This window comes from Gracilinanus agilis, chromosome 3, assembly GCF_016433145.1.
Source record: "Gracilinanus agilis isolate LMUSP501 chromosome 3, AgileGrace, whole genome shotgun sequence".
In the NCBI taxonomy this organism is placed as follows: domain Eukaryota; kingdom Metazoa; phylum Chordata; class Mammalia; order Didelphimorphia; family Didelphidae; genus Gracilinanus; species Gracilinanus agilis.
In genome coordinates this window covers 89,954,174-89,979,621 of record NC_058132.1, presented here as the reverse complement: position 1 = coordinate 89,979,621, position 25,448 = coordinate 89,954,174, and the positions used below count along the sequence as shown (strand labels likewise).

Below are 25,448 nucleotides of genomic sequence, written 5' to 3'. Positions count from 1 at the left end.
GCTTGCAACTAAAAAAATAGAAAAATAATAAATTTAAACCATGAATTACACTCCAATTGGAAATCTTAAAAATTAAAGGTGATATCAATAAAATTTGAAAGCAAGAAAACTGAACTAATAAATCAAGCTTAAAACTGTTTTAAAGGGCATGGGGGGATACCAGTAAAATAGATAAAACATTGGTTAATTTATTTAAAAAAGGAAAATTTAATTATCAGCATCAAAAATGAAAAGGATGAATTCACCACTAATGAAGAAGAAATTAAAGCACTTATTTAGTTATTTTACATAATTATATATCAATAAATTTGATAATCTAAATGAAATGGATGGATATTTACAAAAATGTAAGTCCAGAGCAATTTGGAACTATGCACAAAGGACTCAGACTGTTTATAGCCTTTGATCCATCAATAACATTACTAAGTCTGTATTTCATTTTTTTCTTTTTAATATTTTTCCATGTTTACATATTTCATTTCTCCAATTCCCTCTCCCCTCCTGGATCCAATAAGCATTTCCACTGGGTTATACCAATTTCCATATTATTAATTTTTGCAATAAAGCAATCTGTTAAAACCAAACCCCCAAATCATATATCCATATTATAAACAAATGTTAAGTATTTTGTTTTTCTTCTGTGTTTCTACTCCCACAATTCTTTATCTGGTTGTGGATAGCATTCTTTCTCATAAGTCCTTTGGGTTTGTCATGTGTTAGCAAAATCCATTACACTGGATTGTTCCACAGTGTTTTACTTTCTGTGTACAGTGTTCTCTTGGTTCTGCTCATTTCACTCTCCGTAAGTCCATTGAGGTTCTCCCAATTCATACAGAAATCATTCAGATCATCATTCCTTACCACACAATAGTATTCCATGATCATCATATACCACAATTTGTTCAGCCATTCCCAAATCAAGAGATACCCTTCAATTTTCCAATTTTTTTTTACCACCACAAAGAGCCCGGCTATGAATATTTTTGTAAAAATATTTTTCATTAGTACCTCCTTAGGTTACAAACCTAATAGTGGCATTGCAGGATCAAAGGATATATATTCTTTTAAAGCCCTTTGGGAATAATTCCAAATTGCCTTCCATAATGGTGGGCTCAATTCACAATTCCACCAGCAATGCACTAGTGTCCCAATTTTGCCACAAGCCCTCCAACATTTATGATTTTCCTTTACTGTCATATTTACCAACCTGCTAGCTGTGAGGTGGTACCTCAACATTATTTTGAATTGCATTTCTGTAATTATGAGAGATTTAGAACTTTCCATGTGTTTATTTATAGTTTTGATTTCTTTATCTGAAATTGGGGAATGGCTTGATTTTTAGTACAATTGACTTAGCTCCTTATAAATTTGAGTAATTAGTCCTTTGTCAGAGGTTTTTGTTATAAAAAGTTTTCCCACTTTGTTGCTTCCCTTCTAATTTTAGTTGCATTGGTTTTGTTTGTACAAAACCCTTTTAATTTAATGTAATAAAAATTATTCATTTTATATTTTGTAATCTTCTCTATCTCTTGCTTTGTCTTAAATTTTTTTCCTTTTGTGTGGATATAATTCACTCCTCTAGGCTTGCCCATCCATCCAGGGGAGTGAATTCCGTCTACATTTTCCTATAGATCTGACAAGTATACTATTCTATATTCACCTAATTTACTTATAATTTCCCCCTTTATATTTAAGTCATTTACTCATTCTGAATTTATTTTGTTATAGAGTGTGAGATATTGACCTAAACCTAGTCTCTCCCATACTATTTTACAAATTTCTCAAAAGTTTTTATCAAATAGTGGGCTATTGTCCCAAAAGCTAGGATCTTTGGCTTTATTGGACACTATCTTGCTGAGTTCATTTACCCCAAGTCCATTGATACACTCTTCTATCTCTTAGCCAATAACATATTGTTTTGATGATCACTGCTTTATAGTACAGTTTAAGATCTAGTACTGCTTGATCTCCATCCTTCACTTTTTTTTTCATTAGTTCCCTTGATATTCTTGTTCTTCCAAATGAACTTTGTTATAACTAGGTCTGCATTTCAAAAAGATCAAATGAAGGGGAGAGGACCTTTATGTAGGAAAAAAAAACACATCTATTGCAGCTCTTTTGTGATAGCAGAGAATTTGAAGTTCAGGGGTTGTACATCAGTTGTGGAATGACTGAAAAATTATTCTTTATGGTAGTTATGGAATACTATTGTGCTGTAAGAAATAATAAGTTATAAGAAAAAATGAGCAGGAAGATGATTTTATAAACACCTGGAAATACTTATATGACCTGATGAAAAGGAAGTTAAAAGAACCAGAAAAACATTGTGCACAGTGATAGCAATATTTATTGATGAAAAATAGAGAATGACCTAGTTATTCTTAGTAAAATTTGTGATCCAAGAAAATCTCAGACTCATGATTAAAAATGGGATCTGCCCTCCAAGAAACAACTGGAGTATAAATGCAGTCGGAAACCACACTATATTTTATTTTCATTGAACTTCTTCATTTTTTTTTAAATTTAAAAAATCCTTATCATTTGTCTGAGAATCAATATTGTGTAAGAGCTAGGCAATGGGGGTTAAGTGACTTGCCCAGGGTCACACAGCTGGGAAATGTCTGAGGCCAGATTTGAACCACCTGTCTCTAGGCCTGGCTCTCAATCCACTAAGTCATCCAGCTGCCCCCACCCCCACCCCTTTTGAGAACTTTTCCACAAAATGATTAATATTGAAAAAATGGTTCCCATGATTATACATATAAAAACTATACCATTGCTTGCCATCTCAGGGAGAGGAAAAGCAGAGAGAGAAGGAGGGTCAGAAGAAGGGAGAAAATTTAAAACTCAAAACTTTAAAAAAATTGTCAACATCAGTAGAAAAATTGCTTTTGGAAGTAATAATGGGAAAATAAAATAATATTTAAAATACTCATTGGGAAAAAATTTAAAAAGCATATTAGAGATGGATTTACAAGATAATTCTATCAAACATAAACAACAATTAGTAACATATATTATTCTCAAAATTTGACCAAAAACAAACAACAGTCTCCTTTTATGGAATAAGCATAATCTTAATATCTAAGCCAGGGAAATAATATTAGAGAATAATATAACAAAATAATAAGTAATTATTCATTCAAAATTTCAATTATAATACAATTTATTTTTAAAAAATAATTCAATATGAATAATTTGGATATAACTCTAGAATGCCAGAATAGTTTAACATTAGGAAAAAATCATCAAAATGATATTAGATAAACACTGCATGATTATTCCAATATACTGATTGTTAGAAAAAGGACCTTCAATAGCATATAATTATATATAACAAAAACTATAAAATGAAGGCATAGAAGGTATCTTTAAAATATGCTAAGCAGTATCTATTTAAATTCTAAACCTAGATATTTTCTCAATAAACACAGGAATAAAGTAAAAATGTCCTCTGTTAGTGATAGCAATAAAATAAGAGAAGAAAAGCAAACCTATACAATAAATAAGGTTTAGTATCATCGTTACTTATTTGACTCAATTATATATTAAAAAGTCTTCAGCAATTAGCAAGATCCTAATTGAGGCAATTGAAAGTTTCAAAATTGTTTCAGGCTACAAAATAAATAAGCAAAAATCAACAGTATTTCTATAAGACAATATGAAAAAACAAAGCAATAATATAAAGTGAGTTTTCATCCAAAGTAACAAAATACACGAAATATTTATGATCAAATTATATTCCATATTTTAAGCATTTTATTAGAAAATTGTCTACAAAAATAAGAAGAAATTAATTGGTATGATTCACTGATCATAGACCTACCAATATAATTTTATAATAATAATAATAAAATTAACACTACCAATTTTTTTGGATCTAATGCTGTACCAATCAAAATACTAAAAAAAAGATAATTTAAAGAATCCATAAAATTGAAAGAAAAAATATTTGGAGAAATAAAAGGTCTAGAATATAAATGGGAAGTATGAGATAAGAAAGGAATGAAGGGGAAATATCACTCTTAGACCTCAAACTATAAGGCAGCAATCATGAAAATCTTTTAGTATTATTTTACAATTAAAAAAAAGAAAATGTAAACCAATGGAAATGACTAAGCAAGGAAGAATCTGAAATAATGGAAATCAAAACTGAAATAAAACTCCCTATGAGATAACTTCTTCTATGTTAAGGACTAATGAAAACAATGGAAAGCAGGCAGGAAGAAATTTGGTTTAGACAAAGTCCTTAAAATGCTCTAAATCAGTGGTTCCCAAACTTTTTTGGCCTACCACCTCCTTTCCAGAAAAAAACTATTACCCTGTCACATACTATCACTGCCCCCTTACAGTTATTCACCACCCCCAAATGCACCTGTGGCTATCACCGCTTCCCTGGATTGCTGCAGCACCCACCAGGGGGTGGTGGCACCCACTTTGTGAATCACTGCTCTAAATCATTACTATTTGGAGAAGTGACCATTGAAACAGCTCACAATACCAGCTCCCATCTATCAAACTGACTAAACAGAAAAGGAAAATGATGAATGTTGGAAGAAATGTGAAAAAATTAGGTCACTAATACACAATTGCTGGATCTATGAACTGATCCAATCATTCAGTAGAACGATTTGGAATCATGACCAAAGGGCCATAAAACTGTACTCTATATCCCAAAGAAATTAAAGATAGGAGGAAAGAACCTATTTGTACAAAAATATTTATAACTGTTCTCTTTGAAGTGTGAAAGAATTGGAAACTGAAGGGATGCCCATTAATTGGGAAATGGCTGAATAAGTTTTGGGTATATGATTGTAATGGAATTCTATTGAGCCATATGAGATGATGAATACATAACAAAAAAATCTTGAAAGAAATATAAAGTCATGCAAAATGAAGTGAGCAGAACCAGGAGAAAATTGTACACATTAAAAACATTATTGCCTGATGATTTACTGTGAATGACAGCTTTTATCAGCAGTGCGAGGATCCAGGACAACTCTGAGGGACTTCATGACAAAAAAAAAGTCTAACCACTGCCTACATAGAAGGAAATGATGCAGTCTGAATGCATACCATTCTTCATTTTATTTCCTCCATGAATTTTTCTCAAGTGTAAGCAATATGAGTTTTCTTTCACAATATGGTGAACATGACTCTTGAGACATTTTTTCCCTTTATAACATTGCCTCAGGCCAATATATTTTTGTTGGCAAAATCAATATACTGCCCTTCCACCCCCTTCTCCTTTCCTTTCCTTCCATTTTATTACCCTTGACTTCCAGACTGAAGTGAAGTCAGTGGGAGAGGGGATTTCTCCCCCACAACTCCAAGTATGTGTATTTGTGTGGGTGTCAGGGCAGAAGTGTTTCTGAAAAAGGTTAGATTTCGCAACCTTAATGCTTTTTTTTCCTTTCTTTTTTACATGTTAGTTATCCTGATATTTGGAGGTTATAACTCTGCAGCGTTACTCTGTGGGTTTTCCTAAAATATTAAATTTTTAAGAGGTTTAGAGTTCTAGTTTGGTACCAAGGAAGAGTACATAGCCTTATTAGTAATATCTTTGGAAAAACAAATAACTTCCTTTTGTTTGTTGAATATGGTTTAAAAAAAAACTGAAGTGATACAAAATAGAAAGAATGGCCATAAAGGACTTGGGCCATGTGGTGAAGGAAAACTAAGAAACAAGAAAAGAGGAGAAAGCTGAATTAGTACTCTGTGTAATAAATAGTATTACACCTTATAAGTGAATGAATATACAGTTATCACTTGCTATATTGTGGTTTACTTATTACAGCTTCATTGTATCATGAGTTGTTTTTTTTTTAACCTTTAACTTATGTGTATTGGCTCCTAGGTGGAAGAGTGGTAAGGGTGGGCAATGGGGGTCAAGTGACTTGCCCAGGGTCACACAGCTGGGAAGTGGCTGAGGCCAGGTTTGAACCTAGGACCTCCTGTCTCTAGGCCTGGCTCTCAATCCACTGAGCTGCCCAGCTGCCCCCTATCATGAGTTTTAAAAAATATATATCTAATGTTGTATAGCAGAGTTTTCGCTATATTGTGGGATTTTGCTAATGAATACCATATTGTACACAATGGAAATGCAGTATGCCACTACCGCTTGCACAACTTTGCCAAAGTGAGATTGTACAGGACTGAGCCCAAAGCAGGTGGTTCTGTATTGGCTAATGGAATGAAAAGTGACCAACCAGGGTGCTATATTCTGTATCCTGGGCACTGATTGGCTCAGTGTTTATAAGTGTGAGCAAGGTTAATAAGAGTGTGGAAAAGGTTTGTAGGAGAGTGTGAAGGGTTTATAAAGCTTTAAAATCTATATAAATAATAACAGAAATATAATGCAGCTACTTCACAGATTTTCACCCATCATGGGGGTCTTTGGAATGTAACTCCCACAATAGGTGAGGGATCACTGCATTTTTGCTGGAAAAATAATACAATATGGACATATGCAAAAGAGAGGGAAGGGAAACAGAAAAGAATGGATCTCTTCTCCCACCTCACCTTATTTATTTATTTTTTGTTTGTAAAATATTTACCTTCTGTCTTAGAATCTGTCTATTAGTTCTAAGGCAGAAGATTGGTAATGGCTAAGCAGTGGAGGTTAAGTGACTTGCCCAGGGTCACAGAGTTAGGAAGTGTCTGAGGCCAGATTTGAACTCAGTACTTTCTGTCTCTGGACCTAGATCTCAATCCATTTAGACACCTATCCTTCCCACCCCCCTTCCCCAGGTTATAGGTAAACAGAGAAGAATAACCTCTCAACAAGAGTAGAGATTGTGGGAAAATAGGGGAAAAATCACTGGAAAGGGGCTTCATTAGAGTTTTATGAGGGAATAGAAAGAGAAACATCATGAAAGAGAAAAATTAAGGGTGCTACAAAAATAATGTTTTGTGGTGGTAGATGATAATGGTGAATAGCCTAAATAAAAGATTGAGACATTAAAATGAATTTTATGAGTGGGCAACTAGATGGCTCAGTAGATTGAGAGCCAGGCCCAGAGATGGGAGGTCCTGGGTTCAAATCTAATCTCAGATACTTCCTAGCTGTATGACCCTGGGCAAGTCATTTAACACCCTTGCCTAGCCCTTACCACTCTTCTGCCTTGGAGCCAACACACAGTATTGATTCTAAGACAGAAGGGAATGTTTTTTAAAAAAGAAATGAATTTCATGGGAGTGCAGTATTTGTGCATTAAGAGACCACCTAATTTTAGAAAAGTTGATGCTTCCTTGGACTACCATCAGTAAGAGGAATGCGTAGTTTTCCAAGGTCATACAGCACCCACGTGAGGAATGGAGAATTAAGGAAAGCATACCCTAACTTTAAGAGTGGTGGGTAATGTTATAAAGGTAAGGCAAAGAACTGGGCCTCATGATTGAAGATCATCAGTGATTTCTATCACATGGAACCATTTCCATTCCCCATTATTTCCTTCATGACTTGGTATTTCTACTTCTTGAAAATGACAACAACAGAAAAAAAATAACTAAACAAATGGATAAAAATTGTGCAAAACCACAAACCACATTGTTTATCATTTCTTTAAATATGTAAACTATATACATCTGTACTAATATAAATATTTTTGATTTTGAATTCCCTTTGGATTGGTTTTACTTGGTTACCTTTTATTCTTAATTCTGTAAGCTGTTATTTGTTTTTTAATGTAATAATGATATGTTTTGTTCTTATTCTTTTTTCTTCTCTTTTCATTTCTTCATATATTTCCCTTATCTTCTCTATATTTGCAATATTGCTCTTTCTTATAACACTACAATCCATTACATTCAAATGTCAGTCTATTCAGTCATTTCTCACATTCACTGCATTCATTATTTCCTGCTATTTTATCATAATAAAGCTTTGATGAATATTTTTTATTTTACACACAGTTTTTTACCCTTTCAATAAGGTCCTTAGGCCTTAACCTTAGTAATGGGAGCTCTAGGTCAATGAACATGAGCAGCTTTATAGCTCTTAATGAATATTTCCATCTTGTTTTCTTTTTAAAAAAATTCACAGGTGCTGTAGCAATATAATATTAGGCCTGTTTCTCCATGTTCCTGTCAACATTTAATCTTATCATTTTAACCCATCTTATTTTCAGTTAACATATATTACAAGGACCAAATTGTGCTAGTTTGGTCTTTAGGCAGCAGAGATAATCTATTTACAGGAATGTACTCTTTCCAAAACAAGTCTTTACAGCTTTTTCATACCCAGTGGAAATTTTTATTCTAGTGTGGCAACCCTGTAGGGATGAAGGATTACCTCCATAATATGATAAATACTGAAGTAAAACTTTTGCAGAATATTATGCTCTCTAAGCTACTGGTGTCCCATCAGAAACTATGTGTGGATTATATACATGTTCAGGCTTAGATTTGCTACTAACTTCATGCATGTGTGAGGCTCCTCTCTAGAATCTATCTTATTTAACTTATATGACCTGATATCGTATCAATGACTTGATATTTCTAATAGCTAGACTACAGGGGGAAAAATAGGAGGGCAAAATCTAGGAAGCATCCAGTTGAACATGAGGGGAAGAATTTCAAATTTAGAACTCCAGAAACTCTTCCCTCTTGAGACACAATGAGAAAAAAGAAGGATAAGAATATAGCACATAAATTAGAAAATAGAATTTAAAAGAGAGTAGAAAGGAGAAACATTTATTTTAGTTTCTGTTTGAGTTTGATCCTGCCATCCCAGACTACCACAAGTCTCCTATCTAGTATATATTTTTCAATCCTCTCTTCTCTTTAATCCATTCTCCATGAGCTGTTCAGTTGTTATTTCTAAAACACATCTAATCACGTCATTCCACTGTTCAAGAAGTTTCAGTGACTGTTTATTGACTATAGAATTAGGAAGTTCTGTTTAGTCTTTAAAAACCCTTCATTGTCTTCACAGATTATCTTTTCAGACTGATTGCACATTTTCCCCTCTTATGTACTCTGTATTGTAGCCAAAATGGCACACTTGCTTTTTCATGTACATGCCATTCTTTCTCTTGGCTCTGTGACTCTGCAGTCTGCATAAACTTCTCCAACCCCACCTCTACCACTACCTGCTTTGCTTACAATTCTTACTCTGAATATTCATCTTTTAGACTCTTTTTTTCAAGGCTAAATTCATTTGCTACCTCCTACACCAGATTTTGCTCATTTCCTTAATTTTTAGCACCCCTGCACTGATAAAATATTCTATATCCATACAAATCAGAGCTATTTATCTATAGCAATATTTTGTAACCAGGACATGTCTGAGGCCAGATTTGAACCCAGGACCTCCCATCTCTGGGCCTGGCTCTCAATCCACTGAGCTACCTAGCTCTAGTCTACATAATAGAGTATCAAATCCCTGTCCTAGGCCCTGAACTCTTTCCTAAGCTTCAGTCATGAGTTTCTAATTTCTGACCTGAATTCATCACCAAGATGTTCTGCAGGAAGCCATTAAAGCTGTGACGTTTAGCACAGCTCATCACCAATTCTGACAATCCAGCACAGCAGGTTGTCAGGAGGATGGAAATTCCACACTCAGTTTACCCTATGTGATTCTTTTTATGGTGACATTCACTTGCATTGAAACTGTTGCAATCAGTATAATTATTCAGCCCCAGGGAGACACAGAAAAATAATACAGGTTCATGGCAAGAACAACCACAGTCACAGACTACCCACTATCTCAAAATAAATTCCTAAACAAAACCCCATAGTACAGAAACTTCCCCTAGAATCAGCCCAGAAAAAAACAACCAGTAGTTAGTGAGTTAATGCAAGTTTCTAAATTCCCCAGCAAGAATGTACCTGGCCTGGGTTTGTTCCCAAACTCCCACAGACCAAGGAAACAGTGAAACACAAGGAAAACAGGGGAATGACAAATTAGCCCAGAATCACTCTTCCAGAACTGCATTCTTATTGACCCTGTAGCAGAAAGAAGAGCAAACATACTTTTTAAAAAAAATAGTGAAAAATAAAAGAATATAATGGGAGCAAAATTTGGACCAGACTGATATTATTGTATCTTATTTGATATAATCAACTACCATAACTATCTTCTTGATTAATGAAAGGGATGAATAGTATAAAGTAACAATATGCATGATTTAATCAGTTAAAACATAATTAACTATTATGCTTAGCTAGGAAATTATGTTCTTGTACCTTACGGATGGCTGAAAATAATAAAGTTCCCACTAAGCCATTCCGTAATGAATAATTCTTGACAAGCTTGATTCTTTGTTTAACCACAGTAGGATAATTAGTAAATGCCAACCATATGATGTTTCAAAAGTTAATATGTGATTTTGAATGTATGGAAAAATCATAACCTTTATGAGATCATAAAAAAGGGTATAAAAATAAAAATCAGCAGATGGCAACAGAGAATAGCCTCTGCAATACCACTTGCATTCTGGCTCATTTTCATTTTATTTTCGCCACACCATCCCACCTCCAGAGACCCCCCGAGTGAAGATCAGGCTCTTCGAAATGTTCTAGTGTCATTTAAATTTCAATGTGTTTAAAATCAGACTCCTCAACCAATACATTCTTTGGTTTTTGTATTTTATTCAGTGTGGAAGAGCTACACATACATGAGTAGATTTCAAATGGGAGAGTTCCTTGTGTGTTTTGTGGCCTCCTGTTTTACTCTATGTAATTCCCTCAGAGAATTTGACCATATTTAATGTAAGCTTCTGGGAAGTCTTAAGAGAGAGTGTGCAGCAAAGGGCTTAGGGATAAAATTGTCTCACAAGGCTAGCTAGGGATACATTCTGGACAACATAGGATAGTAGATTTAAAAACAGAAGGGCTCTGACAAGCCATCAATTCTACCCCATCTCATATTTTTGTTTGTATTTGTTTTGTTTTGTTTCCAAATATGAGGCATAACAAGTTTAGTGGATATACCCAGTCCTACAACTACTAAGATATGGGACAAGATTTGAATCTAGATCTTCCTGTCTCTAAGTCCCATACCTTTTCCATTCCATCCACACTTTCTCCACCTTTTTCTTCTCTATGTTCTCTCAGTCAGGCTTAGATATAACATCATGGAGATTTGCTAGTTAGAGATTAAGGAACATAAAGCTCTCTTCACAGAAGAAATCTAAGAAAGATCTTTCTGGACCTGGCTTCAGAGTTTGGTATCTAGGCAGTTTCAAACATAGAGGATGTCCCTGAACCTCCAAATATACATGTATATGTCAATCTTCCATTCCAGAGCCAACCACAACCTTGGGCATTTTCCAGAAGTTATTTTCCCAAGGGAGAGAGTTCTTCGTTTAAAAATAATGTTTGAGCTATCATTACCAAAGATCCCAGGGGGCCAGTTGTGGAGTGGGAGGAGCTGGGAGATGAATATCAGTCCAATCTTACAAAAAAGAGAATTAGTAAAGCCAATAGACTGAGCTTATATCCCCTTCACCTGAACCTCAAGGCACAGAAACTTGACCAAGTAAGTATTCTAGCCAAGAAAGATATGCCCTCTAAACATGTCTTTGGCTCATAGAACTGAGTCATAAGGCATAGAAAGACAAGATTCTAGACAAGGGTTGATTGAGCTCAGGGTGAGATCAATTAAAGATGCTCAAATATGTGAAGAAATAATTTGGTTACATACATTCTGAGAATGGAGGATATTAGTTGTGTGTGTGCATGAGAGTAAGTGCATAATTTGGAGAATATCAGTTTTGAGACAAAAGAGTAATAAATGTGGAGAATATTTATCAGGTTTGAGACAAAAGAGTAAAAACGTCAACAGAGATGACAACTATTCACAGTTTAGGGACTATATGACATGAATTCCTCTGGATTTTTAAAAGCCCTACATTATAATTTGCAAATAAGATTTTGACCTGTATTATTAGAGGACTTTTCTTCTCTGGAAGATACAAAAATCAAAGATACAATCCAAATATCTTTATCTACATCTTAGATACATATGTGCATATATGTGTATAAATAAGCAAATAATTTGAGAAAATTTATTCTGATGTGGTAAAAGGATTTCATACACTGAGAGATCATGTACACTTTGGGTATTCATGTACTCCAAAGATGTATATTTTCATCTTTTGTGGAGGCTCCTTACCATTAATTCAAAAGGTAAATACTTTGTAACATTTTCTTTGACTCAATCATTATTTAATCATGGTATAAATTAGTCTTTATTAAGGTCTTTATCATTTGCTAATATTTCTATTGTCTCAAGATTTTTTTAAGGTACATAGAGAAAGTGCTTACTATAACTCACTTTTTATTCCTTTATGCATGTTTAGCATTTGATCTACTTCTTGTAAAGTTGAGATTCTACACAATATGTTCATACTACAGCCTACAAATTCATCATAGGCTTGTCAAAACAAGCTTATTGTACAATTTATTTAGATCTTTATTTCCATATTATTTATCGTATTTCTTCAAAGAAATCTCTTTTTTTAGATTGGATTTTTGAGAGGGATTTCAAAGACTTTTATTTTCATTGTTTCATTATCAATATCATCTTATCTTTTCCTTAAGGGCTTACTTATTGTGATATTGATGCAAAAATATTATATATTCCTCTTGTTCTGCTTATTGATTTTCATTGTCTATGGTGCCTTCCAGCATAATGCAGTTCCTCTCTTTCTTCATTTTGTCTTCACTTTCTATTATTATCTTACCTGATATCAAAATAGAAGCTCCTATTTTCTTAAGATTGTCCTGAAGAATAATATATTCATTTTTATACACTTATCCTCAGGTAGCATAATCCTATATGTTTTGTAGAAGATCTTAAAAATGCAACAAATTTTGGGGTTATATTATCTTAGTCAGTTTTTTGTATAGATAGGATCTTTTCTTCTTTCTTTGATTTCTTTGGGGTATAGACTTTGTAGTTAAGGGGTCAAAGGCTAATAGTCAATAGTTCCACAACTTTTAGGCAATAGTTCAAGATTAATTTCCAGAATGGATAGACCAGTTCACCACTATATCAACAAGGCTTTGATGTTCTTGATTGGATCTAAAAAAATTATAATGAAGAATACTCCAAGCATCCTAATCAAGATGTGGTGAACTATTTAAATGTTTATGCAAAATAAGATATGGTTTTAGATATGGCCAACATAGAAATTTATTTGACTTGAATATTTATAACAAGGGTTTTGCTTCATTTTATTTTTCCAGTTCAGCTATAGGGGTAGAGAGTGGGACAGATGGGAAGGCTAGAAATTCAATGTTCATTTTTTGAAAGAAAATTAAAATATTGATTGGACTATTTGGAGAAATGTTAGTGTTAGTCAGACAATAAGCATTTATTAAATCCTTTCTGTGTGCCAGGCACTTTACTAAATGCTGGAGATACTAAGAAAGGCAAAACACCATCTCTGCACTCAAGAAAGTCACAATCTAGTTCAGAAGACAACATGAAAACAACTAGGTACAAATGAATTATATAGGATAAATTGCAGATAATCAGTAAAGGGAGGAATGGAACTAGAATTAATGAATATTAGGACAGGCTTTTTCATAAAAGATAATAGTTTAGTTCTGGATTGAAGTAAGCCAGGGAAGCCAGTAGGTGGAAATGAGAGTAGCTATTGAAAATGTATGAAATCTGGAGAAGTATCTTGTTGAAGGAATAGCAAGGAAGACATGGAGGGCCAAAAAAGTGTAAAAAGCCTGGAAAGATAAAAAGGGATCATGTTGTGACAGTAGTTTGAATGTCAAACAATTTATACTTGATCCTAAAGGTAATAAGAAATCACTAGAATTGATTGTATTGAGGATGAGGTGTGTATTTGCACATGCAGATGTGAGAGTGCCTCTGTGAAGATTTATGGTTTTGCTTATTTGATAGCTGAATGGAGGATGGACTGCATCTGGGGAGATATTTGAGACAGGGAGACTCATCAGCAAACTACTCCAATAGTATAGGAGTGAAGATGACTGCAGTATTAGAGAGAATGGGGCATATGATATCAGGGAAAAGGGTAGGAAGTAATAATAATATGTATCTGCCTGATGAAGTTTGCCCAACAGGGCTTACTGGGCTTAGTAGAGGACTTCCTGTTTTTCTTCATTATCTTTGTATTACAGGGTATAATTGCTGATATCCTAGAGTAACACCACGGAGATATTCCAGAGTCCAGTTGGACATCAAAATGGAGATACCACAATAGTGTAAAAAGGATGATAACTGTACTTTGCAAATTTTCTTTCTCTTCTCCTTTGCTTTCTTCCTCTGAAATGAAAAGGTCATTGCCTGAGGTAGAATTAACCTTGAATAAAATTGGGCTATCAAAACAGTCAAAAGCTAACCACCCAGTGAGGATCACCATTATCATGGTCTAGACTCTAATGAGGATTTTTTAAACTATTTGGAATATTGTTCTCACACAGATGAAGAAATAGCAGAGCTCTTGAATCTCAAGTAACCCTTTAAAATATGAGCTAGAAACAGGAAAGTAAATACTCCTCTCCCTTTTCTCTTTGGTTAAAAACTGGGTATATGTTCTCTTTGAAGACCCTTGAGGATAGATGAATTTAATATCAACTTATAAAAAGCTATAACTATATAATTTAAAATGAGATTAATGAGTATATTATTAAATCAATTAATTGATGCATTATATTGTGCATTTTTTGTATTTAAAATTCTATTCCTAAAGCCAAACACTGTCATTATTTTCAAGCATGAAATAACAAGAATCTTTCCTAATAAGTCCATGAAGAAAACAAGAATTCTCCTTCTGACCCTGTATTTGGCATAATTTCAGAAATACTCTGATAGCAAAAAGACAAGGGGAAAATAAACTGAATGATTAAACACTAGCAAATAGGAGATATAAATATTCTGTATCATCATTGAAAGTGGAACTTTTCCCCCCCTTGGAGTTAAATGACCATTAAGGGATTGTGAGAGAACATTCCTTTGTAGGAATGGATCCTTAAAAAATGAGGTATTTGAGAAACTTGAGGAAGTAATGGAGATGGAAATCTCATCCAGAACAGCATGACTATTCATGCACTCAAACTCTGAATCATTTTGGCTTTGTATTTGACATGTAAATTGAATAAATCCTTTACTCTTAAATTTTAACAGGGTAGGATGGTTGAAATGAAAAATGTTCCATCAACTTCTGAGAGTTGGTAGAGGCTGGGTAGTATTATTGACCTTTAAACAGTCAAATAGATATTAAAGAGATCAATACCTTTATATTTGGATGACTCTGTCTCATTCTTCTATTTTAATTATTCCCCACACTTTGAGCTATGGATAAGGGCTTCCTCTTGAAATGTCCTCTCTCAGAAATATTTTTAAATTCCTCAGCAGCCCCCAGAACACATCTGGGGCTCCATCTGATTCCAAATCGACAAGTCTTCTCTTCTCTTCTCTTCTCTTCTCTTCTCTTCTCTTCTCTTCTCTTCTCTTCTCTTCTCTTCTCTTCTCTTCTCTTCTCTTCTCTTCTCTTCTGTAACTTCTCTTTGTAGGCACCTTGTAAAGCAAAATGCAGTCTTATGGTTTCTCTCCTATCCAATTTCTGAGCAAATTCTTGGTCCTTTCAGTATTATTTACTATTCACAACACCAGGAAAATAAAATTAATAGCACATATATATCCAAATTTATCCTTAAATAAATACTGAGTATTACTGTGTATGTATATTTGTATGCATCAACATGTAAGTATTATTATCTATGTATGGACAACTGTGGCTATTAGAATTATAATTTGCTCAATGTCACATGACTAGTGAGAGACAGAGTAGGATCTAAAATCCTCTTTTTTGATTGCTAGTCTTTCTACCACACCAAGTTTTTTGGTTTTTGTTTGTTTGTTTGTTTTTTAATCAAGAGAGGAATTTGGAAGTTCTTGAAAGCTAAAAATTTCATTTCAATAGAAATGCAGCTAAAATGATATTTCAAAATTCTTCTTTTTAAAAGAATGAAAAATTCATGGACTTATTAAGCTTAATGCTTTGAAAATAAACTTCACTTGTTCTTTGTAAGGGTGAGTCTCTCCAGGACTCCATCTTTTCTATATCAATATATCCCTTTAAGACAGAGAAAAGGGAATTCAAGTGTTCATGGAAGCTCAATATCTAACAAGAAATTCCAAAATAGTTATTCATATTTTAAAATATGAATATGCTTCTCATGGAGAACTTAGTACATATGACATATAGGTCTCAAATTTGGTTACAGAGAAATTGTAATTGTAATTGGATTAAGATGAAAAGTTTAACAAAATAAATAAAAATACATCATAGATAATGATAATTTGTGGTCTTCTAAGTCAATATGTTACCTACAGGAATTCCTTTTTATTTAAATTTGACACCAACAGTATAATAGATAAAGAACTAATCCAGAAGCCAAGGAAGACCTGTGTTCAAATCTAGTCTTTGACACTTAGGTTCTATGGAACCCTGGGAAAGTCATTTAACTTCACAATGCTCTAGGTGACTCTCCAAGATTATAGTGTTTTTTTTTTAATTTGGAAAATTAATTAATTAATTAAGAATATTTTTCCATGGTTACATGATTCATGTTCTTTCCCTCCCTTCCTCTAACCCTTCCTCCTGTAGCCAACACGCAATTCCACTGGGTTTTACATGTGTAAGACTATAGGTTTTTTTTTTTTTAAACATTACATTTTATTTTTTTTTTAATTTTTTTAAACCCTTGTACTTTGGTGTATTGTCTCATAGGTGGAAGATTGGTAAGGGTGGGCAATGGGGGTCAAGTGACTTGCCCAGGGTCACACAGCTGGGAAGTGGCTGAGGCCGGGTTTGAACCTAGGACCTCCTGTCTCTAGGCCTGACTCTCACTCCACTGAACTACCCAGCTGCCCCAGACTATAGGTTTTGAAGAAGATTCTAACCTTCTTTGGAAGAAGGAATTTCTTTACTTTGAAATTCTCTATAAAAATGACATTGGACCAATTGTCTATTGCTATGCTACTTCACATATGAAGACATGAACACACATACACATATACTTGTTGTGCAGTCATTTCAGTTGTGTCCAACTCTTTGTAAACTCATTCAGGATTTCCTTGATAAAAATACAAGAGTGGTTTCCCATTTCCTTTTCAGCTTATAAGATAAGGAATTTGGAAGAAACAGGGTAAAGTGAATTATCCAGGATCACATAGCCAGTAAGTGTCTAGACCAGTGATTCCCAAAGTGGGCGCTACTGCCCCTTGGTGGTGCTGCAGCGATCCAGGAGGGTGGTGATGGCCACACGTCCATTTTGGAATGTGGATTCAGTGTGGTAACCAATTTATTAACAAAAAAAAGAAACCAATTGCAAATAATCAATCACGGTGATTTAAGATTATTGCTGATGAAAATAGAGCAGAGGATTACTAAATTGGTAGTAGCACACCAGGTTCATCCTTTTCATTAAGATGATTTTGAATGTTTTAACTTTTTTTGTATTACATTCTATTCTGAGTTCAATAAATAGTTTCATAATTTCAAAGTTCAATATTTCTAATTTATACCTTTCTTTACTATATTTTATGAAAAAGGTAGAAAGATTAATGCATATATCTTTCCTATTAATTGCTATTAAAATTTAAAAAATTTAACTTCCAGGGGGCGCTAAATAATATTTTTTTCTGGAAAGGGGGAGGTAGGCCAAAAAAGTTTGGGAACCACTGGTGTAGACAAACCCACAGAGAGGAGTCATCCTAACTCTAGGTACTCTATTCACTGTGCCAACTACACAGACACATGTGCACACACACACACACACCTACACATGCCACACATACACATTTCTTAACAAATACATATATATATAATATAAAACATTTATATATATATTCTTTAATCTATATTTTCTCTGTATCTCTTAATATATGCATATTCCTTAACTACTATTAGTTAACATATCTGAATAAATGAGTATGTAAGTAAACATATATATATATATATAATATCCCAATAAAAAGCAACTATTTTAGTAATCACTTTGTCATAAAAACATTCGAGAGGGAAATGAGAGCAAATAACCATTTCTGTGGATATCATTTCAGATTTGGGAGAACTTTCCATCCCTGTCGATATGTCAACTTTGAATATCTCCGAAGGCATGATCTCTTCCTTCATCCTTATTGGAATCCCAGGACTAGAGCATATTCATATCTGGATATCCATCCCCATATGCCTCATGTATGTCACCGCTGCCTTAGGCAACTGCACCATCCTGTTCATCATCAAGACAGAGCCTTCACTTCATGAGCCCATGTACTATTTCCTATCAATGCTGGCCATCTCTGACATGGGCCTATCCTTCTCTTCTTTACCCACCATGCTAAGGATCTTTTTATTCAATTCCCCTGGAATCTCCCCCAATGCCTGCTTTGCCCAAGAGTTCTTCATCCATGGCTTCACTGATATGGAGTCCTCAGTCCTTCTGATCATGTCTTTTGATCGGTTTTTAGCAATCCGCAATCCCCTAAGATACAGCTCCATTCTTACTAATGCTAGAGTCACACAGCTAGGACTGGTGCTTGCCATTAAGAGCATCCTTTTAGTACTCCCCCTCCCTTTCATCCTAAAGAGGTTGATCTACTGTAAGAAAAGACTCCTCTCTCATTCCTACTGTCTACACCAGGATGTCATGAAGCTGGCATGCTCTGATAACCGGGTCAACTTTATCTATGGCTTTTTTGTTGCTCTTTGCATGATGTCTGATTTTGTATTCATTGTGATTTCATACATGTTGATCTTAAAAACAGTACTGGGCATTGCATCCCATGGAGAACGTCTCAAGGCTCTGAACACCTGTGTTTCCCACATATGTGCTGTACTGATTTTTTATGTGCCCATCATCACCCTAGCTGCTATGCATCGCTTTGCCAAGCATAAGTCCCCTTTGGCAATGATCATCATTGCTGATGTCTTTCTGATGGTTCCCCCTTTAATGAATCCTATTGTATACTGTGTGAAGACACGGCAAATCCGTGAAAAGATTTTAGGAAGGCTTGGGTTGAAGTGAGGAAAATATATGTCCAGAGTAGAAGTGTTTGATCAAGGGAGAATAAAAATGTTTCTCCATATGGGGAGGGGGAATGAAGAAAGTTATAATTATCATCACCACCATCGCCACATTTTTTGATGCTCAACTATGTAAGATAATGATAATAATAATAGTTATTATATCACTTTAAGATTTACAAAATACATAGATTATCTCAATTGTTCAATTATAATAACTTTGTGAAGTAGATGAGATCATTATATCCATTTTATAGATGAGGAAACTGAGACTAAAAGATGATATTATTTGCCCAGGGTCACAACTAATAGGTATCTCAAGCAAGATTTGAATTCAGTTCCTTCTGTCTCCATTAGGGAACTTTACTTTAGAAATAGGAAAGGGTTCTCTGGACAAATACTCCTGAAGATGAAGAGGGATTAGTGAGTGAAGAGAGATGATCTGCATTTTGCTACTCTGTCTGGTTTCAATTCTGTTTAACAATATACACTTCGCAAGTTAAACTCATCACCTCCTATCTCATCACTGCTTTGCTAAGTTAAGCCTTGACTGACTCCATATCTCTTAGCCTCCTCTCTCCTCTAATTGGAAGGCACGAAGGTAGAGTACTAAACACTTCCTAATGCTTCTTCTATAGAAGGCAGAAACTCACTTTTTGGCTTACTCCACTCTTTATCTGCTACTCTCCTTAGCTTCAACTCCGTAAAGCAAGATATCCCTTTAGCCTCCTCATTTTTCTGACTCCTTCTTGTGTGACCATATTGCTTTTTATTAATTGTATTCCCTGTGCTTAATAAATGTCTTTTAGATTAGATTGAAGGGAGATGAGAACCTTACACTGGATGAAGTCTAAAGGATTTAGTGCTTGAAAAACCTACTTGCCCTAGGAGATAGGGAGTTGGAACTCTTAGGGTTCCTGGCACCTGGAGTAGTGGGGGAAATAGATACAAGAAGATTTCCAGGCAAATGTTATACACACAAAGATATGTGTGTATGTGTGCATATGCATATATATATATATATATATATAATATGTCATGAGGAGGGTTCCTACAGAATTTTAATTAAAAACTGAATGAAAAAATCAAACTGGTTCAATTTGTCTTAAACCTAAATCTGGAAGACTCTAAGCAAACAAAGAGCCCATGGCTGAAATTATTTTTTGTTTGTGTTTGTTTTTTTAACAAAGAGAAAGGGAGCATTTATTTTAAATTAGAAATATCTGTTAATGATTCATAGATACTATTAAAAGTTAAGCATCAATAAAAATTGATCTCTTTAGGCTATTCCTATGGTATGTCTAGGGTTACTTGCCCATGCTCTCCCTTATTTGTCTTCTAGGTATTTGAATAAACTTCTTAAAACACATATATAATATTGTTACATGCAGATTGTCCATAACAAGTAGTGACATACTGGATATGTTCAGTCCTCAAGGATACTTGTGTTTGATCACTAGTGGGCCAAAATGTCTCCAGTTAGATTTCAGTGGGATTCATAAATTTTAATGGGACAAACTGGCAGCTCCTGACTTTTGTCATCAGTTATCTTATTCTGTCTATATTTTCTAATTAAATTACACTTTATGCCCATTTATCCTTGTCAAGGAGCCTGTAGGTAAGTTAGGGGGAAAGAGTGAGTCCAACCCTGATCAGAACTGACACATAGTTTTGTGTGCCCTCAGAGGTTGGATATGGTGTCAGGTTGATATTTTAGTAGATCCAGGTCCAGAGGCTGAAGAAGTCTGAAGGGGATGAACTGCATAGAAAGGACTGAACTGAGCTGAGTCCACTGTGGGAGCTGGAATCTCCTTTCCCCTAACCCTTACAGAATACAATTATCTTTATGTAGATTTTTATATATGTTTTGTTGTTGTTGTTACAAAAGAGGGCTTCCTGGGAAGAAAAGGAGAAAAGGAAGATATATTTGGAAATCAATGTGACACAAAAACAAAAGGAATCAATTGAGAGGTTATTTGAAAAAAAATTGTTTTATTTGATCATTACATTTAGCTCTGCATGCTCAGTTTTTTGTTTAATTATTAATAGAGTACAATTATCTTTTCAAATGTACATAATTAAATATCATTTTTTCATCATTATAATCATCATTATGAAAATAATTTATTTTAATGCAGAGCCATTCTGGGTGGTATCTATGGCAAAGTATATTAGACCAACTCCCATTCCCCAAGTTTCCAACCTCAGATCCATAACAGAAAGATGATTAAAAACAACAAAGTCCAAAATTAAACAAACTATCATGTAAGTAGATTGCCTAAGCATTTGCAAGTGTATAGAAGGAAAAACACTGGACTAGGAGTCAGAAGATTAGTGGTTAGCCTCAATTACTACTGAAGAGTTGTATAACTTTGGCAAAGTTGTTACACTTCTCTAGGCCCCAGTTTCCTCATATAAAAAATAAAATGCTTAGACTAGAGAATGTTAATATCTCTTCCAATATTAATGGTCAGTTGGCTTCTGAGCAAATGATCAGTGTATGGCGAATAAATAAGACCCAAGTGGACTTCTGAGAACAAGAAATCAATATGGGTTCTGTATCAGTAACTTGGATGAAACCCCAGGGCAATCTTTCTCTATGTTAAGCTAAAAAAGTGGGCATGATTAGGAATGAGGATATTAAATATTTCTATATTCCTAGGTTATGATATCAATTGAGAGTCAATGTAATCTAGTATATAGAGTTTTTTTAATTTAAAATTAGATAGAATTGGAGTTAAATCCTTCCTCTGATACTAGCTGAACACTGGGCAAGTTATTTAATCTCTGACAGGTAAATGTATAAGTCAACAAAGTAATAGCTGGATTGTCATCTTCAAACACCAATGAAATGCAAATCTTTAACTATTTGGCAAATGTTATCTATATAATCAATGTCCTCATTTGACCAGGACCTCCAATCTCTTGCCAAATGAAATCATTCTGGCAGAAGCTGTAGTTCATCTATTCCTTCAACAGAGAAGTTTTTAAATTGTCAGATACAAAGTACATATCAGACTCATTTTTTCAGTGGGGAAAATTGATAATTAACATCCTATTTTTACAAGCTCATTCAGATATTTTGAGAAAGGTGTGTGTAGGAAGATCTGAAAAGCAAGAGATAAAATGCTATCCCTACAGACTATCAATAACTAGGTATGGTCATATTGAAGTGGGCGATGGTCTAGACCTTCTTATTCCTCCAGTATCCTTCCATATGTCTATTTATTCATCCAGATGGCTTTTAACCTTCACTTGTATTCCCATGAGAAATCATGGGAAAATCCTTAGATGGTGACTCCAAGAGGAGATTGGGAAAGAGTGGAGTAGGTCACAAAAGGTGCTTCCTTTATGTACCTGAGCATTCACATACACCTTGAGGTTCATAGCCAAGTTTCTGCACAGATCCAGGGTTTTAATACCATTAAAGACTTCCAAACCTTTCTTTCCTTTATTTAGTCTTATCCCTGTCTTATTTCCTTATTTCTTCATATGGAATGCCTCGCTGTGTGCTGGATAAAGCATTTAGCTTGGAGACAATGGACCTGCTTTATCCGGAACCTGAATTATTTTTCTTCCTCGCTTATGAATTTATCTCTTTGAGAAAGTCCCTCCAGTACTATGTGCTACTTTCTTCATCTGTGTGACTGAACTTTGGACTAGATTTTACATCTCTAAGGAGCCTCCAAAACCAATGTGATTTTGGACTTGGAGTCAAGATCCCTGGTTTCACTCTTGGGTCTGGCTAGTTTGCTAGTCTTACTAGCTATGACAATGGGTAAGTCACTTGGCCTTTCAGATCTTTCATTTCTTCATCTATAAAATGGGGCGGTTTCACTAGCATAAGCATGTGGGTCATTATCAGAAATCTAGGGGGTAGCTAGTCAGTGGGTTGAGAGCTAGACCTAGAGATAGGAGATCCTGGGTTCAAATATGACCTCAGAAATTTCCTACTTGTGTGACTCTGGGCATCACTTAGCAACCATTGACTAGCCCTTATGGATCTTCTGCCTTAGAACCCATTAATAATATTGATTCTTATTCAGAAGGGAAGAGTTTTTAAAAACTGTTATTCTATGAAATAACTGATCTTAAATGATGGCTTGATGCCAACTCTCACCTGCCTTCATTTTCCTTCTGTATACATATGATTAAGTAAAAAATTTGCAAACACTTTAGGCTGCACATACATGCAACCCTTTATGCACCTTCGTATAATAGATACCTTCTTTTGCACAAACACTCTTTTATAAAGTCAGATACTTACATGCAATGGAGATACACATGTCTACCCTGACATGTGCCTGTGAGATCCTTGAAAGCAAAGTTTGTGTTTTTATATTTATAAATATAGTTTGTGTTTTTAAATTTATGTTTCTCAGGCTTAACATATTGCCTGGTACATGTTAAGAGCTTAATAAATGGCATGACCAATAATATGATATATAAGTGCTTAATAAATGACATGAAATGTGCATGTGTCCATATTCTTATGCAGGCACTTGATATATGCAATAATAAATACATGAAAGAAAAAACACATGGTCATAAATACATATAAATCTATTTGCATATAAAACATGTATGTTTTATGTCATTTAGCATGGTTGGGAAAACATGTCAGTGATTGACATTAGAACAAAGGTGGGTCATAATGTCTGGCTATATATATATATATATATATATATATATATATATATATATACATATATATATATATATCTCCCTAATGATTTTTGCTTCATTCCCTGCCTCATGGAAAAGATCTGACTTTCATGGTTTGGAACTTTCTGAGGATCCTTTCTCTGATCTCCCTCATCTTGACACTATAGAGAACGGGATTGAGCAGAGGTGGAAGCAGAAAGTGGATATAGGAGAAAAATGTGTGGGCAGCATGGGGAATGGGTATCCTCAGTCGGTCAACAAGGGCTAGGAGGATCATGGGTACATAAAAAAGTAGCACGGCAGAGATGTGTGTAGCACAGGTGTTCTGGGCACGGCGGCGATCTTCAGGTGATGTTACAGCCCTAAGCGCCTGCCCAATGAAGGCGTAGGACAGGAATATGAGGACAGGGTCCAGACCCATAGCAGAGAAGACCACAAAGAGGCTGTAGGTCGCCCCTTGGGCCCCGGGGCAGGATAACCTGGAGACATCTGGATGTAAGCAATAGGAGTGAGATAGGATCTGCGCATGGCAGTAGGGCATCCAGGCCAAAAGAAATGGCAGAGGTAGATGGAGACCCACACAACGGAAGATGATAGCCAGTCCTATCTTGCCAGCCACACTATTTGTGAGCAGGGCTGGGTATCGAAGAGGACGACAGATGGCCAGTGCCCGGTCAAAGGCCATTGCCAGCAGGACAGAGGACTCCATAACAGAGAAAACATGGATGAAGAACATCTGGAGGAAACAGGCAAATGCTGGAACTGTATGGGAATCAAAAAGGGCAAGACTCAACAGTGTGGGCATCAGTGCTGTGGCCAGGCCCACATCAGACACAGCCAGAAGGAAGAGAAAGAAGTACATTGGGCGATGGAGTGAGGGCTCCACAGCAATTACCCAGAGAATTGTTCCATTTCCCAGGGCACAGAAAAGGTAGATGGTAACCAAAATGAGGGTCCACCATGATGGTGTGGTTACTAGGCCTGGGATGCCCACAAGCAAGAAGGTGGAAGTCATTGAGGTGCTATTGTTGGGATTTGCCAGTCTGGGTGTTTTTTAGGACACAGTAGGTCTCAGAATTGAACTCCAATAACTTGGAAAGAAAAAAAAAAAACAAGGAGATTTAGTTTGGTGCTTTTACTGCTTCTACATGATGTGGCTCAGTCATTTCCCCCCTTACCTCTACTTTTTCATTCCCAGTTATTTCTGAACTCCGCTCTTCTCCTGACAACATTATTAACCCTAATCCTTCTCTTTTTTCTCTTGCTCCAAAATTCTAGATTCTTCTTTAAGATGTTATGAATTCAAATCTAGTTTCTTCTACACTGAGTATCTCTCATTGTCATCTTACTCCGTTCCCCACACTCTAGTGATTTATAACTCTGTATTTTCCCCAATATTGTCCATCAATGACCTCAAACTTGCACCCTCTAGTGTCTTTTCTGACTTTGTCTTTCTGTCCAAAATGCCTCCGTGATACACTTCCTCCATTATCTTACCAGTTTCCAATCCTCTTCCTCATAATTTTGCACATGACTGATTCCTTTAGGTAACAATTCTTCTTAGTTCCCAAACTTCTAATATTTTGCCAGTCTCTAATATTTTTCACCGACTGACCCCTCCCACTTATTCATTCCCCTCTACTGTCTTCCTAGGTCTCACTCCTCTCCTCTTTACTTTCTTCTTTGCAAATACTGTCTCCAATACGGAGTGAGGACAGAGACTTTGCTATCGATAATTGTTGTTTTTTAAAGATAAAATCCAAA

General features: G+C 35.1%; 2 protein-coding genes across 2 annotated transcripts; one reads left to right on the top strand and one right to left on the bottom strand.

The window, feature by feature from the left end:
- Positions 1 to 18,084: 18,084 nt before the first annotated feature.
- On the top strand, positions 18,085 to 19,020 carry LOC123238737 (olfactory receptor 51A7-like). Its single transcript, XM_044665942.1, has one exon. It carries the CDS (start codon positions 18,085 to 18,087, stop codon positions 19,018 to 19,020), a length of 936 nt encoding a protein of 311 aa, XP_044521877.1.
- Positions 19,021 to 23,772: 4,752 nt separating this feature from the next.
- LOC123241174 (olfactory receptor 51S1) lies at positions 23,773 to 24,872 on the bottom strand. Its single transcript, XM_044668877.1, has one exon. It carries the CDS (start codon positions 24,697 to 24,699, stop codon positions 23,773 to 23,775), a length of 927 nt encoding a protein of 308 aa, XP_044524812.1. The 5' UTR covers positions 24,700 to 24,872.
- Positions 24,873 to 25,448: the final 576 nt, after the last annotated feature.

Bases quoted from the DNA above. Each gene is read 5' to 3' on its own strand.
- LOC123238737 (XM_044665942.1), top strand. From the start codon at position 18,085: ATGTCAACTTTGAATATCTCCGAAGGCATGATCTCTTCCTTCATCCTT.
- LOC123241174 (XM_044668877.1), bottom strand. From the start codon at position 24,699: ATGACTTCCACCTTCTTGCTTGTGGGCATCCCAGGCCTAGTAACCACA.